General features: G+C 34.2%; 1 protein-coding gene across 2 annotated transcripts; it reads right to left on the bottom strand.

Annotated features, from left to right (window-relative positions):
* Positions 1 to 6,003: 6,003 nt before the first annotated feature.
* On the bottom strand, positions 6,004 to 15,552 carry LOC144031732 (transcription factor Sp3-like). 2 transcript variants are annotated; one of them, XM_077539131.1, is made up of 8 exons: positions 15,008 to 15,552; positions 12,931 to 13,143; positions 12,259 to 12,840; positions 10,390 to 10,605; positions 10,111 to 10,315; positions 9,175 to 9,367; positions 8,382 to 8,578; positions 6,004 to 8,274 (listed from the first exon to the last, which is right to left on the bottom strand). In XM_077539131.1, the coding sequence occupies exons 1-8, from the start codon at positions 15,059 to 15,061 to the stop codon at positions 8,018 to 8,020; spliced, it is 1,917 nt and encodes a 638-aa protein (XP_077395257.1). In that variant the 5' UTR covers positions 15,062 to 15,552; the 3' UTR covers positions 6,004 to 8,017. The 2 variants fall into 2 exon arrangements, with proteins under 2 accessions (XP_077395257.1, XP_077395258.1); XM_077539132.1 differs by having other exon boundaries at positions 12,277 to 12,840; positions 15,008 to 15,551.
* Between the last annotated feature and the right edge of the window lie 758 nt (positions 15,553 to 16,310).

The following is a 16,310-nucleotide window of genomic DNA, read 5'->3' as shown; positions in this document are numbered from 1 at the left end:
TTCTTTTTCTTTTTTTTTTTTCAGTGACAAATACCAGGAATTAAAAAAAAAAAAAAACGGTGACCACTGGTTTGTGAGAACAAGTCATTTAAAATGTTTAAATTTTAAACTTTAAATTCTGGATGTACCGTTCGACACACAATAACAAATTTGTCCTCTGGGTCGTTATTCGCTACGGCATTTATTATTTTAACTACTTAGTTAGCTGCGACCCGGAAGTTAAACACAGACCAGAAAAGGGAATGAGGAATTGTTTGGCTTGGCGTTTTGTTTAGCGGCACATGGCCCAAATTACATTATTAGGTAATTTTGATTGTTTATGTGCACAATAAAGGAATATTGTCTCCACGTTAGCTGCTGCCCGTTTACCTGCACGTCAGCTGAAGAAAAGTGGCGACGTGTTGTGAAAAGGTAACTCGTCGTGCATGGTCCTCTAAAAATATATCGCCGTTTTTCGCATATAATTTAAAAAAAAAAAAAAAAAAAAGCCTTACTATACGTGTTCGTTCTTTTATATATTGTAAAAAAAACAAAAACAAAAAAAACGCCTTACTATACATGGTCGTTTTTTATATATATATAATTAAACAAAACCAAAAAATGCCTTGCTGTACATGGTCGTTTATATAAATATTTTTTATATATAATAATAAAAAAGCCTTACTATACATTAGGGGTGTGAATTGCCTAGTACCTGACGATTCGATTCGTATCACGATTCACAGGTCACGATTCGATTCGATACCGATTAATCCCGATACGAATTTATAAATCGATTGTTGCGATTTTTTTTCATTCAAATTTAGAAAATACTAATCAGTAAGCTTGTAGAGTGTAAGATTTATATGAAAATGTATTATTTATTTATCTGAAATTTCAGTCTTATAGAGGTTGTAATCTGTTTCATGTTTGAACAGCATTAAAATAAAATATAAAGGCTTAATGTTCCGTTCATATAACATTCTTCCATGCTCAAGGTGTTGAATCCTAAAAAAAAAAAAAAAAAAAAAATCGATTCTGCCGATTATTGAATTGATTCGAGAATCTCGCGATGTAGTATCGCGATATATCGCCGAATCGATTTTTTTAACCCTACTATACATGGTCGTTTTTTATATTAATTTTTTTTTAAATGCCTTACTATACATTGTCGTTTTTTTATATAATACTAAAAACACCTTACTATACAGTCTTCATATAGATATAGATATATATAGATATAGATATAGATATATATATATATATATATATATATATATATATATATATATATATAGATATACAGATATAGATATATATATATATATATATATATAGATATAATTTAAAAAAAAAAGCCTTACTATACATGGTCGTTTTTTATTTATATATATATATATATATATATATATATATATATATATTATAATAAAAAAAAGAAAAGCCTTACTATAAATGGTCGGGTTTTTTTTATATAGTATAATAAAAACAAAAACAAAAAAAAACGCCTTACTATAGATGGTCGTTTTTATAAATAAATAAAAAATGCCTTACTATACATGGTCGGCTTTTTGTATATTATAGTAATAGTAATAACAATAATAATAATAATAATAAATACGCCTTACTATACATGGTTGTTTTTTAATATATTATAATAAAAAAAAAAAAAAAACGCCTTACTATACATGGTCGTTTTTATAAATAAATAAATAAATGCCTTACTATACATGGTCGGTTTTTTGTATGTTATAATAATAATAATAATAATAACAATAATAATAATAATAAATACGCCTTACTATACATGGCTGTTTTTTAATATATTATAATAAAAAAAAACAAAAAAAAACGCCTTACTATACATGGTCGTTTTTATAAAGAAATTTAAAAAAATGCCTTACTATACATGGTCGGCTTTTGTATATAATAATAATAATAATAATAATAATAAATATGCCTTACTATACATGGTTGTTTTTTAATATAATAATAATAAAAAAAAAAAAAAGCCTTACTATACATGGTCGTTTTTTATATATATTAATAATTTTTTTTAAATGCCTTACTATACGTTGTCGTTTTTTATATAATAATAATAGTAATAAAAACACCTTACTATACAGTATATATATATGTATGTATGTATATATGTATATATATATATATATATATACATATATACATATATATATAAAATTTAAAAAAAACTTTAAAAAAAACGCCTTACTATACATGGTCGTTTTTTAATATATTATAATAATAAATATGCCATACTATACAGGGTCGTTTTTTTATATAGTATAAAATAAAAAATAAAAAATAAATAAAATAAATAAATTAAAAACACACAAAAAAACGCCTTACTATATATACATGGTCGTTTTAGTTTTTTTAATATATTATAATTTCAAAAAAAAAACAAAAAACGCCTTGCTATACATGGTCGGTTTTTTTTTATAGTATAATGGAAAAAAAAAAAAAAAGCCTTTCTATACATGGTCGTTTTATATATAGTATAATAATAATAATAATAATTATAATAATAATAATAATAATAATAAACCGCCTTACTATACATGGTCATTTTTATAAATAAATTCTAAAAAAATGCCTTACTTTACCTGGTCGTTTTTTTTGTATATTATAATAATAATAATAATAATAATAATAACAATAATAATAATAATAATAATAAATACGCCTTACTATACATGGCTGTTTGTTAATATATTATAAAAAAAAAAATTAAAAAAATTAAAAAAACGCCTTACTATACATGGTCGGCTTTTTGTATATAATAATAATAATAATAATAATAATAATAAATATGCCTTACTATACATGGTTGTTTTTTAATATATTATAATAATAAAAAAAACAAAAACAAAACGCCTTACTATACATGGTCGTTTTTTATATACAATAATAATAATAAGTAAAAAAGCCTTACTATACATGGTCGTTTTTTATATATATTAATATTTTTTTTTAAATGCCTTACTATACATGGTCGTTTTTATAAATAAATTTAAAAAAATGCCTTATTATACATGGTCGGCTTTTTGTATATAATAATAATAATAATAATAATAATAATAATAATAAATATGCCTTACTATACATGGTTGTTTTTTAATATATTATAATAATAATAATAAACAAAAAAACAAAAAAAAACGCCTTACTATACATGGTCGGCTTTTTGTATATAATAATAATAATAATAATAATAATAATAATAATAAATATGCCTTACTATACATGGTTGTTTTTTTAATATATTATAATAATAATAAAAAAAAAAAAAAAAACGCCTTACTATACATGGTCGTTTTTTATATAGTATAATAATAATAATAATAAGTTAAAAAGCCTTACTATACATGGTCGTTTTTTATATAGTATAATAATAATAATAATAATAATAATAATAATAATAATAATAATAAAAAAAAGCCTTACTATACATGGTCATTTTTATAAATAAATTCTAAAAAATGCCTTACTTTACCTGGTCGTTTTTCTGTATCTAATAATAATAATAATAATAATAATAATAATAATAATAATAATAAATATGCCTTACTATACATGGTCGTTTTTTAAAATATTATAATAATAATTTCAAAAAAAAACACCTTACTATACGTGGTCGTTTTTTATATATATTAATAATTTTTTTTAAATGTATTTATAAAAACGACCATGTATAGTAAGGCAATGCCTTACTATACATGGTCGGCTTTTTGTATATAATAATAATAATAATAATAATAATAATAATAATAAATATGCCTTACTATACATGGTTGTTTTTTAATATATTATAATAATAATTAAAAAAAAACAAAAAAAAACGCCTTACTATACATGGTCGTTTTTTATATATATTATTATTTTTTTTTTAAAACGATAGGCTCGTTTTTATAAATAAATTTAAAAAAATGCCTTACTATACATGGTCGGCTTTTTGTATATAATAATAATAATAATAATAATAAATATTTCTTACTATACATGTTTTTTTTTTATATATATTATAATAATAATAATAATAATAAAAAAAACGCCTTACTATACATGGTCGTTTTTTATATAGTATAATAATAATAAGTAAAAAAGCCTTACTATACATGGGCGTTTTTTATATAGTATAATAATAATAATAATAATAATAATTATAATAATAATAATTTAAAAAAAAAACGCCTTACTATACATGGTCATTTTTATAAATAAATTCTAAAAAATGCCTTACTTTACCTGGTCGTTTTTCTGTATCTAATAATAATAATAATAATAATAATAATGATAATAATAATAATAATAATAATAATAATAATAAATATGCCTTACTATACATGGTCGTTTTTTAATATATTATAATAATAATTTCAAAAAAAAACACCTTACTATACGTGGTCGTTTTTTATATATATTAATAATTTTTTTTAAATGCCTTACTATACATGGTCGTTTTTATAAATACATTTAAAAAAATGCCTTACTATACATGGTCGGCTTTTTGTATATAATAATAATAATAATAATAATAATAATAATAATAAATATGCCTTACTATACATGGTTGTTTTTTAATATATTATAATAATAATTAAAAAAAAACAAAAAAAAACGCCTTACTATACATGGTCGTTTTTTATATATATTATTATTTTTTTTTTAAAACGATAGGCTCGTTTTTATAAATAAATTTAAAAAAATGCCTTACTATACATGGTCGGCTTTTTGTATATAATAATAATAATAATAATAATAAATATTTCTTACTATACATGTTTTTTTTTTTTTATATATTATAATAATAATAATAATAATAATAAAAAAACGCCTTACTATACATGGTCGTTTTTTATATAGTATAATAATAATAATAATAAGTAAAAAAGCCTTACTATACATGGGCGTTTTTTATATAGTATAATAATAATAATAATAATAATAATTATAATAATAATAATAATAAAAAAACGCCTTACTATACATGGTCATTTTTATAAATAAATTCTAAAAAATGCCTTACTTTACCTGGTCGTTTTTCTGTATCTAATAATAATAATAATAATAATAATAATAATAATGATAATAATAATAATAATAATAATAATAATAATAATAATAATAATAATAAATATGCCTTACTATACATGGTCGTTTTTTAATATATTATAATAATAATTAAAAAAAAAAAAACACCTTACTATACGTGGTCGTTTTTTATATATATTAATAAATTTTTTTAAATGCCTTACTATACATGGTCGTTTTTATAAATACATTTAAAAAAATGCCTTACTATACATGGTCGGCTTTTTGTATATAATAATAATAATAATAATAATAATAAATATGCCTTACTATACATGGTTGTTTTTTAATATATTATAATAATTAAAAAAAACAAAAAAAAAACGCCTTACTATACATGGTCGTTTTTTATATATATTAATTTTTTTTTTTTTAAACGATAGGCTCGTTTTTATAAATAAATTTTAAAAAATGCCTTACTATACATGGCCGGCTTTTTGTATATAATAATAATAATAATAATAATAATAAATATGCCTTACTATACATGGTTGTTTTTTTTAATATATTATAATAATAATTTAAAAAAAAAAAACACCTTACTATACATGGTAGTTTTTTATATAGTATAATAATAATAATAAGTAAAAAAGCCTTACTATACATGGTCGTTTTTTTTTATATTATAATAATAATAAATATGCCTTACTATCCAGAGTCGTTATATATATATATATATATATATATATATATATATATACTATAATAATAACAATAATAAATATGCCTAACTATACATGTTCGTTTTATTTTTTTTTTAAATATATTATAATAATAAAAAAAAACGCCTTGCTATACATGGTCGTTTTTTTATATAGTATAATGGAGAAAACAAAAACAAAACAAAAAACGCCTTGCTATACATGGTTGTTTTTTTTATATAGTATAATGGAGAGAAGAACTATACATGAATGAATGTTTCAGACTTTATTGTGATCCATTTGAAAAAAGGTTTTACAAAAAAAGTTAACATTCAATTTTTACACCAAAGTCTTTAAAAAAAAAATCATTTTAAAATAAGGTTTTGATACATTGAAATAAATTGTGCTAAGTGATGGCTTCTATAAACAATAAGATAATACATATGTAAATGAATGCTACAAACTTGAGGACAAACATGAGGAGTACACATGGAGGAAACAAAAACAATAAAAATAGCATGATTGTTTTGGAACTTTCAAGCACAAATGGCCAAACGATTTATTGCAAAAACGGAATTCCGCCTCGTATCTGGACTGGAATGTTTGCCGCTACGATTTGTTGCATCCGTCTGCCCCAATTTAATTTATCACATACACCAAAAAAATAAAATCAAAATTCTGTACAACAAAAAAAAAAAAACATGCAACTCCACATTCTGTAAGTTTTAACCTTTCATCCAGGGCGGGGAAAAAATGTTTGGCTGTTTTTTGTATTAAGCATCCCAAAAAATTAGGAGATGTATGTTTTTTGTTGGACTGATGAAAAAAGGGAAGCAAAAAGAAAAGCAGTGGAAAAAGCACACATTTTCAGTGAAATAAAAACATTGTGGAGAACATTCTGTCCTGGACACTCAAAGAAGCTGCACATTTTGTCCCCTCCCCCATTTACCACATTTAAAATTTTTCCAACACATTGTGGGAAGCTCACTTAGGATGAGTGTGTTAGCTTCGCAGGTGCAAAAATCTCTCCGTGGCGACCAGAAGTGATGGTCATGAACATTATCAGAAAACTTTTATTTTAGTGCACAACACAGTGAGGAAAAAAAAAGTGAGCGTTTTGCTTTTTTCTGTGATTTGGCATCATAAGCGCGCTTCCCAGATGTGTTGACCCATTTGTCACATTTAGACCAAGTCTACTTAGCATTAGCATGTTAGCCTAGCATACACAAAACCATGTCTGAGGCAACCAGAATTGATGATCTCATCCGGGAAAGAGCGTGACATGCAGTCTTGTGACAATACTGTACTTGGAAACGGTTTTATTGTAGTGCACAACTAAACGGGAGCTTTTGCATTAAGTGTTTTGAAGGCGACCTTAAGCACACTTCCCAAATGTGTTGACCCAACTTTTCACATTTTTACTTTTTCAAACACATTTTTGTGACGTCCTCTTAGCATTAGCATAGCATTTGCAAAACCATGTGTGAGGCAACCAGAAGTGCTGATCTCATCCGGGAAACGGTGTGGCATGTGTCTCGTGACACGACCATCATTGGATTTTTTTTTTAATTTTGGTGCATAACAAAAATATGGGGAAAAACGAGTGAGGTGTTGCATTAGATGTTTATATAGAGAATAAACCTTAACAATGACATAATAAGCGCACTTCCCAAATGTGTTAAACCACCCACTCATCACATTCACTTTTCCAACACAATTGGGGATGTGCACTTGGCATTAGCATGTTAGCCTAGCATTCGTAAAAACCATAACCGAGGCGACCAGAAGTGCTGGCCTCGTTTGGCGAACGATGTTTGCAAGTCTTGTGACATTGCTACTATCACTAAAACTTTCATTTGAGCGCACAATTAAAATGGTGAAGAAAAATGAGTGAGCTTTTGCATCGGGTGTTTTGTCGAATTGTACTAATAAGCGCACTTTCCAAACACGCCGGGGGAATCTTTCCGTGATGGATCTTTGTATTAAGAAAACAAACACATGCACCTCCTGCATTTTATACACAACTATGATACAAAATAAGGCATTTCCTTGTGTATATGTGTGTGTGCGCGTGTACATAGCAACCATTTTGAATGCTTCTGCCGGCCTATAAAAAAGACTGCAAAAACAAAGTCTGGATAACTCTTACTTAAAATATATATATTTGTCATATATATTTATATTCATATGTAAAAAAAAAAAAAAAAAAAAAAAAAAATCAGAAAGGAGATTAGAGGCGGTCCTTTGTGATAGGCCAGTTCTCTCACCCGTCCGCCATCCCGCCCTCATTCCAACACCTCGCCGGGCGCCACGGTGACCAGCTGCAGCGGCATCTCCTGATTGGCCACCAGGTTGTGGGCGGCGGCTGACTGCAGGATGAGCGTGGTGCCGTCGGCCGTGATGAGGGTGTCGGCGGGCAAGGGCGATGACGACGCGGCAGGCGCGCCGCCCTTTTTGTTCTGGTGAGTCTTTATGTGCTTGGCCAGGTGGTCGCTGCGCATGAAGCGCTTGGAGCACTCGCCACACACGAACTTCTTCTCACCTGGCGGGGATGGGGTCACAATTAGCAATGTTAGCTTAGCTGCAAATTTGAGCGGGAAGGAGGCAATTTTTTTTTGTTTGAATGGAACAAGATGGCGCCCGTGTCACCTGTGTGCGTCCTCCTGTGTCTCTGCAGCTCGTCGCTCCTGGTGAACCTCTTGCCGCAGTACATCCAGTTGCACACGAAGGGCCGCTCGCCGCTGTGCCAGCGGAGGTGGGCGCGTAGGTGCGACGTCTTGCCGTACACTTTGCCGCAGCCCACGATGTGGCAGATGTGGAGCTTCTTCTTACCCAGCCCGGAACCTCTGCGCATGTGCGGGAGACATGTTTATGTGTTACATTCTAAGTACCATTCGGAAAAAAAATAAATAAATAAATTGACAAATCATCCCTCTGGCCCACCTCTTACACCTGATCACGTCACTCATGTTCAATGTCAACAAATACAACATCAAATCGATAACATTTCGTTTTTAGGAAAGTTCCATAAGTCATGCTAGCGTGAAAAGAAACAAAACATGGAACCTACCATAAGGTCTCTTTTTTTTTTCATCATTAAAATAAAGTATATTTCTATCTGTTTCGGTTTTGCAGCAATTAGCATTAGAATAGAGCGAAGTTTCATCATTATTCACAAATCTGTTTAAAACAGTGGAGAAAACCGGTTGTTGCAACATGGCCCTGTTTGATCTCTTATACTCTGCTGCCACCTGCTGGCCGTCTTTGCAATAACTACCATTGCGTCAACCTTTTTCTGCAGTAGAGAGGCTGTATCAAAAGCCTTCTGTATGCTCTAGCAAAAAAAAAAACAACAACAACAACAACAACAACAACAACAAAAAACAACAACAACAAAAAAAAAAACGTATAAATATGTCTTTGGGATTGTGTCCTTGCTCACCTTCCTCCAGACTCTTTGCAGTTGGGGCAGGTGCAGGCCACCCGCCGCAGCCGCTTGCCCTCGCCGCTGGCAGCGTCCATGTCGTCGTCGACCGTCATCTGTACGCGCAGGTTGTTCAGGTCGCTGGGATTGAGCGTGGAGTCGCCGGCCAGGCGCCAATCCTCCGATTCGGGCTCCTCCTTGATTTGGATGCCTGCGGAGAAGAAGCACGCTTAGGAAGAAAATGCGGTAGGACGGTAAGGACCTTAACTCATTCACTCTCAGCCATTTTCACTGAAGCAACCCCCTTCACTCCCGGCTGTTTTACTGGATTTTGAATGATTTTGCAAGGCCCACAGAATATTGTGTTCTATTGCTATAAAAACATGGAACATACCAAAAGAAAGACTAGAGTCTCTTCTTTCATCAGGAATCAAACATATATTTCTATCTGTTTCCGTTTTGCAGCTATTAGCATTAGAATATAGCTAAGTTTCATCATTCACAAATCTGATTAAAACTGTGGTGAAAACAGCATTTTTTTTTTTAACATGGCCCTGGTTGATCTCTTATACTTTGCTGCCACCTGCTGGCCGTTTTTGTAATAACTACCATTGCTTCAACCATTCTCTTCAGTTCAGGGGCTGCATTAAAGCCTTTTGTATGCTCTAGCATAAAAAAACAAAACAAAACAAAAAAACTTATAAATACGTTTTTGGGACACTGGCAATATTTAAAATAGAACATATTTATACGTTTTTGGGAGCAAACGAGTTAAAAAGGAAATTCGCGAAAATATAGGAAAGGCAAGTTTTGGTTTCCCTTCTTTAGATTTACTTTATTTTTGTCCTGATACCAAACACGCTTTATTTATTTATTCATTTATTCATTTTTAGGGGGGTTAAAATGTTTGGTTTCATATTTCCAAAATCCAAATGAATGAGATGCATGTCGTACCGGCCGGGCTGTTGTTGTCAGCCTGCTGCGTGAATTGCACCCCGCTTTGCGTCAGCGAGTTGACGGTGACAGTCTGGAGGTTGGGTAGGCTGACCTGGCCCGCCTGGCCCAGTGGGAGCGTCTGCACGGGGGCCAAGGTCAGCTGCTGCGGCTGGACCTGTCCCTGAGGCAGCTGGAGTCCCTGAAGCGACTGGACACCCTGAACCTGCAAACACGGGACGCGCCTAAATATCATGCTCGGAGAACTTTCTCGTGGCGCCCGTGTCGCGCTTGCCCCACCTGGAACGTCTGCCACTGGATCTGCCCGGTGGGGCTGACCGTCTGGGCCTGGATGAGGAAGGTCCCCGGGTTGACCAGCTGGACGCTCTGAAGGGTCTGACCCGCCGCCGCGTTCAGGTCCTGGCCCGCCGCTGCCACCGGGGTCTGACCGTCGCCCGACAGCTGCAGGATAGGTTGCGAGAGGGTGGCAGTGGGGGCAGCGCTGGAGGACGGCACCTGCGCAAATTAAGTGAGAGGGAGGAAGATGGAGCACATGCTGTGTTCAGGGAAAAGGTGCATCGATTCATCCGATGATAGTACAATTTTTGTTAAAGGCATTTACGAATGAGTTAAGTGAGGTAAAATTGGGATTGGACTAGATAAGCAGTCGCTTCATCCTATTCCGTTTTGAACAGTAAGTCTTTTCTTTTGTAAATGAGTTTCTTTGGAAGTCATTATTAATGGGGAAGGAAAATGTTTTATAGTCATTTTAAATGTTTGAAATAAAAGTTGAAAGAAAGTTGATATTAACTCTTAAAGTCGGCAAAACTCAATTTGCCAATTGTGTGCTGTTGTTTTTGTTTTCACAATTTACAAAATAAGACAAAGATACATTAAAATATTTTTTTTTCCGTTACGGTTCCTCAAACGCTAAAAAACATTTATTTTTATTTTTATTTTTATTTATTTTATTTTTTTAACATGTTCACATTCAACATGCTTTCAAAATAGGGATATTTGGCATTTTGACAAATATCGGCATCGGCCATTTTTTGAATCTGAAGGCTGGTAATAATAAAGCTGGTATCTCAGTGAGCAGTGAATACTTGCGAACGTAGTGAATTTGGGGTTTTCATCAGGAATTGTAACATGTTGTAAGATGATGTAAGAAGTTTTTAGAAAATTTTATTTGCAGTAGAAATCTTTAGGGATCTATTTACTTCCTTTTGAATTTATTAATTAATTTTTTTAATTTAGCTTAACACATGCTAATGACCCTGGAAGCACACTGCAATTTTGTTATATTTTTTTTAAACAAATCTGACAATATAGTTTAAAAGAAAAATTTTATTTATTTATTTTTATTTATTTTTTTATTTTACTGCAAATGAATATCAGCTTGAAATATCGGTTATCGGCCTCCTTGACTACTAATAATTTGTATCCCTAACGGCCTTGAAAAAAACATATCGGTCTATCGCTATTTCAAAATGTCTTTCCCACAAGTAAACACTGCTTAGGAACATCTTTGCAACTTTTGCCGAACGAACCCTGATGAAAAGACAACAGTCGATAGATACGTGCACAAACACTCGGAAACGTTCACCCCCTCAGTGGGATATGAGCTTCACTGCAGCCTCCACTCATTTAAAAGTTTGAATGGGATTTTTTGGGGGGAGTGGGGGCATTTTACTTTTTGATTGGGTGGGGGAATTCATGTTCACATTTTTGTTGTTCATTAAAATAATTGATTGTTCATTGTTCAAGAAATGAAACTCAAGTTCTACTCAAATCTGTTAAAATGTCATGTTTTTTTTATAGACATTATGTTTGTATATGATAGTTTGTTTAAATGACCCCCAACTTCCAGTTAATTCTCAAAAATTCCCATAGAAAGTTTCCAAATTGGAACATTCCCCAGGTTTACTGGAAATTTTCCACTTTTTGAGAATGACGCAAATTTAACTCATTCCATGACCATACTCGTAACTCAAAACATGTCAAATCATCTTTCCCACTGAAATGAATGGAAATTACATTAATCCATTCCAGTTGTCAAGCAGTCAAATATTAAGAGGATATATTGGGCTCTATGGTTCATCAATTTTTACATTATATATCATGCAGACAAACAGGGCCAAATTAATCACTAAAATCAACCAGACCTACTGGAGCGTGCGCGCTGACCTGGATCTGCTGCAGGTGGGAATTAAAGTTCTCCGAGGATGATGAAGGGTCTGACACGCCGGCAGACATGGCCGTGGCTTGGGTCAGCACGCCCGTCCCGTCGATGGTGGCGGGGAGCTGCGACGGGGCGTCCGAGGTGGGCACGTACAGCTCCTGGCCGCCGTCGCCCCCCAACGTCAGTTTGCCGTCCTGCCCGGCGCTCTCCAGGGTCTGGCCGCTCATGATCAGCTGGCCCTCCGGCGTGACGCCCGTGGCAATGGGCACCGTCTGCGCCGCCGTCAGGCCCAGCGACTCCAGGTCCACGCTGTTGATGGGCACGAAGGTGATGTTGCCGGGCAGCCCCACGGGGTACGCCGAGCCCCCGGCCAGCGGAAGACCCTGGATTGGCTGCACCTGCCCCGCCTGCGTCAGGAGGTCCGTGGTGGCCGCCGCCGCCGCGCAGCTGATTCCAATGCCGCCTTGGCCGCCGTCCTGCAGGAGCTGGATCGGCCCCGTGCCGTCATCCAAGCCTTGCGTCTGGAAGCTCGCCAGCGTCCCGTCCACGTTTTGGATCTGAGGGATGACCTGAAATGAGGATTATTATTTTTTTTTTATTACAACTGATGTTCCCCCAAATTATTTCCACATACAAGTCAAATATCAACTTCATCTTACCTGATATTGGATGCCCGACACGCCATTGGCCGCCGCCTCGCCCCCAGGCGCAGTGACATAGATGGGCTGGCTGGGGAGACCCCCGAGAGGAAGCACATACTGCCCGTTGGACGTGACGATTCCACTGTTGGGATCATCCTTGGTGGCCGAGACGGGCGTTAACACCTCCCAGCGGTCTGATGCCGACAGCTGAATGGCAGACATGTCTGTCGTCTATGGAGGTGGAAGATTGGTGGTAAAATTGTGATTTTAACCAAAATCTTAATGTGTCAGAAAATATGCAATCTTATCCTAAAATCGTTCAGCTCTAGTAAAAGTGTTATATACTAGGACAGTCCCTGAAACTATGGTTGACAAAATTTCAAGGTGAGTAAGATCATTGTTTAAATCCATAAACACATCTTTACCTGTACACTAAAATTGAAAGAAGTTATTGATTTATTGACACTTTTTTTGCTTGCAGTTTCGAGGTCCTTCGTGATGTTACTATGACCCGCCAAAATGCCTCATTTTCCGTCACTTCCCATTTTTATTTAATTAATTTCATCAAATACAAATGCCTCTTAACTGTGCTAAGTTAACAGCGCTATATTTATTTATCAGTATGTATTTTAACAGTTTATGGAATGTTTGTACATTTTGTACTTTTTTATATGCATGTTTTAGTACCGAATCCGATCACCGATCACCAAATTAAACCACACAAACCTGTCAGCCATCTGCAAACTGTTTGGCTCTTGAATAATAATTTTGTAAACCTGGACCCTTCACTTTCTAGAATTATTTTAAGTTTACCAGCTCGTCATGATTATATGTTGTCTGTGTTTTGCAAGCTTTCCAATATATCACTCAGTATTCTGAAAATAAGAGTTAAGGGACGTTTGAAACTCTGATTCAACAACAGGGTTCCTACAACTTAAGGCTAGTTCAATTAAAGACTTTTAAATTACATAAAATTACCTTGACAGAGTTTACTTTCATGTCAGGTGCAATGTTACTACAGTACATAAATGAGATGTCTGCTTTTAAGAGTACTGGCTTAAAAAAAACAGTCACATCACTCTTTTGTTGGTTCCTTATTATGATTGCAAAATGTTGCCACGAATCATTTGATTTTTTATTTTTTTTGGCAAATGAGATACACAATCCTACATGTGTTAAGACTTATGAACGACTGGTTTAAGACCAATTAAGGAATTGTTTTTAAGATTCATGTATTCAATGCTTAATAAGACTTTTAGAAGCCCTTAACAACAACAAAAAAAGGTCACACCTTAAATATCTCGCCCCACTATTCCCTTTACAGAATTCTCCAGAATTTGATGCATTTTCACTCGTTTTAAAAAGTCATAACCTTCTTAATGTTTTACTTTACGTTTACTGTTTTATTTACATTTCTGAATGATCAATATAATCATTGGAATTGTCTTCAAAAGATGTCGAAATGTTGGTCTCCTGTTTATCACTTCCATCTTTGTAATTTTACACGTAGGCCTACTGGTGGCTAGCTGGCGAGCAGATTCGAACCCTTTGAAGTGAGACGCATGCGTGCCAACTACTAATCTACCATGCTGCCATAATGAAATCAAATTGGACATATGAGTATATTGTCACACTGTTTTTGTTTGTTTGTTTTTTTTACGCGAAAATGGCGAAAGCTCCGCTAGCTCACGTAATGGTGGCTAGCAGGCGAGTGGGGGGATGGGCGGGAAATGAACGCTACTGTTTTTGATTATGGACGCCGAAGCCGAGCGACATGATCTCGTCGGTGCCGTTCCTCCGGCCGCTCTTTTCGTCGCGGAGAGAGCACCCGAGCGACTGTCGCCGAACCTAGAGACGGCTTCTCAGCGTCCTCCCCACTATGGGCGGGTTTTAGCGTGCTAAGAAGTGGGTGGCCGTTGTGGAGAGTGGGGGGAACACAGGAAGTGTACTACGGCGTTTCACCCTCCTCCACCCTTCCCCACCCCCAATGGCATCAAAATTTCAAAACGTGTGAACTTCCACGCTCCTCAAAACACAACGCCGAACGCGAGCCAAGACGGAGGAAAACGAGGGCGACCAAATGTGGCGAGTTTACCTGCGTTTCCTGAAGAAAGTCGCTTTGACTGCTGTCCACGTCCGCGGACGCCATTTCTCCCTTGTTTCACTCGGTAATCTTCAACTCCCGTCGGGCTTTGAAAGCCCAGCAAAGCATCCCCCCTTCGCGAGTCTTGCTCGGTCCCCCCCTGGGAAAAAAAAAATCCTTTCCCTTATCCCCACTGAGCCGCAACTCCCGTCAACTTTGCAGGGACGCGACGGGACACGGACAACGGCTGTTTACAACTCCGTCGCTAGCCTGCTAGCTCGGCTGCTAGCTCACCATAGCCGAGCTAGTTAGCCGCCGAGAGAAGAGAAGAAGAAAAAAAAAAGCTTTAAAAAAGACGTACCTCCCGTCAATAAAAACTCACCGCCCGAGTCGCACGTCGATGCGTTAACTGTTTTAACAGTTTACATCCCGAACTGGGACGTTATTCAAAGCCGTTAAACTCCAAACATTATCATTTTATCATGGACGGGCTAATAGTGTTGATCGGCGAATTCGGGTCGATTTTTTCCTATTTTGATTGACGGTGCGGGAAACACAAAGGGGAGGGACTTAGCGAGGTCGACTGTGTAATTTGCATCGAATTACAGGACGTCCCACCTTTCTTCTTTGCAGCGATTGGCTAAAGGTGCCAGTTGGTCGACGCGTGATTGGCTATCGACGGATGTCAGTCGCTTTGAAAGGACGTATAGTTCCTGTTTGGGGGAGTTGGGAAAAGAACGAAGGGAACGTTTTTTATAATATATGTATAGATATAGTGAAAAACAAAACAAAAAACAACTTTCAAAAAATATATACTGTACACGGTTAATCGTTCACAATGGGCAACTTTACAGTAATTAGAGTCGACAGCAGGGGGCGGTGCTGCATAAATGTCAGCCTCCATGGATTATTCTGCATAATTCGTACTCTACAGTATTAAAGCAATATTAATCAGAATACCGTGTGTAGACTAGTACGGACTCAACATATTGCAGATATTTGACTTGTGCTTTATAGATACTTTTCACATAAGGATAGTTAGGTTACATTTTTACAAATCTTAATGAAATTAGATTCAAAATGTGTAAACCCCCACGTTCAAATGTAAACGAAAGAAAATGTGATTTGATATACTATACACTAACCTAACTACGTTAGTCATTAGTCGTTACGTCACTCTTCTCCAAAAACTGAAGCTCTAATCCATTCAGACTTAGGAAACACCATGCATAATAGTGCATTTAATTTATTTCATGGGATAAATAATGTAATGGTATTAACTTATCCATATATATATATATATATATATATATAT

Source organism: Festucalex cinctus, chromosome 12, assembly GCF_051991245.1.
Source record: "Festucalex cinctus isolate MCC-2025b chromosome 12, RoL_Fcin_1.0, whole genome shotgun sequence".
Taxonomy (NCBI): Eukaryota; Metazoa; Chordata; class Actinopteri; order Syngnathiformes; family Syngnathidae; genus Festucalex; species Festucalex cinctus.
Note: the sequence above shows the minus strand (reverse complement) of the source record. Positions and strands in the feature narration are given on the sequence as shown.

Excerpts from the sequence above, each read along its gene's own strand:
- LOC144031732 (XM_077539131.1), bottom strand. The coding sequence starts at position 15,061 with ATGGCGTCCGCGGACGTGGACAGCAGTCAAAGCGACTTTCTTCAGGAA. Across the intron at positions 10,606-12,258 it reads AGGTCAGCGCGCACGCTCCA|GTGCCGTCCTCCAGCGCTGC; the intron begins GTAGGTCTGGTT and ends TAATTTGCGCAG. Across the intron at positions 8,579-9,174 it reads TGCAAAGAGTCTGGAGGAAG|AGGTTCCGGGCTGGGTAAGA; the intron begins GTGAGCAAGGAC and ends GCACATGCGCAG.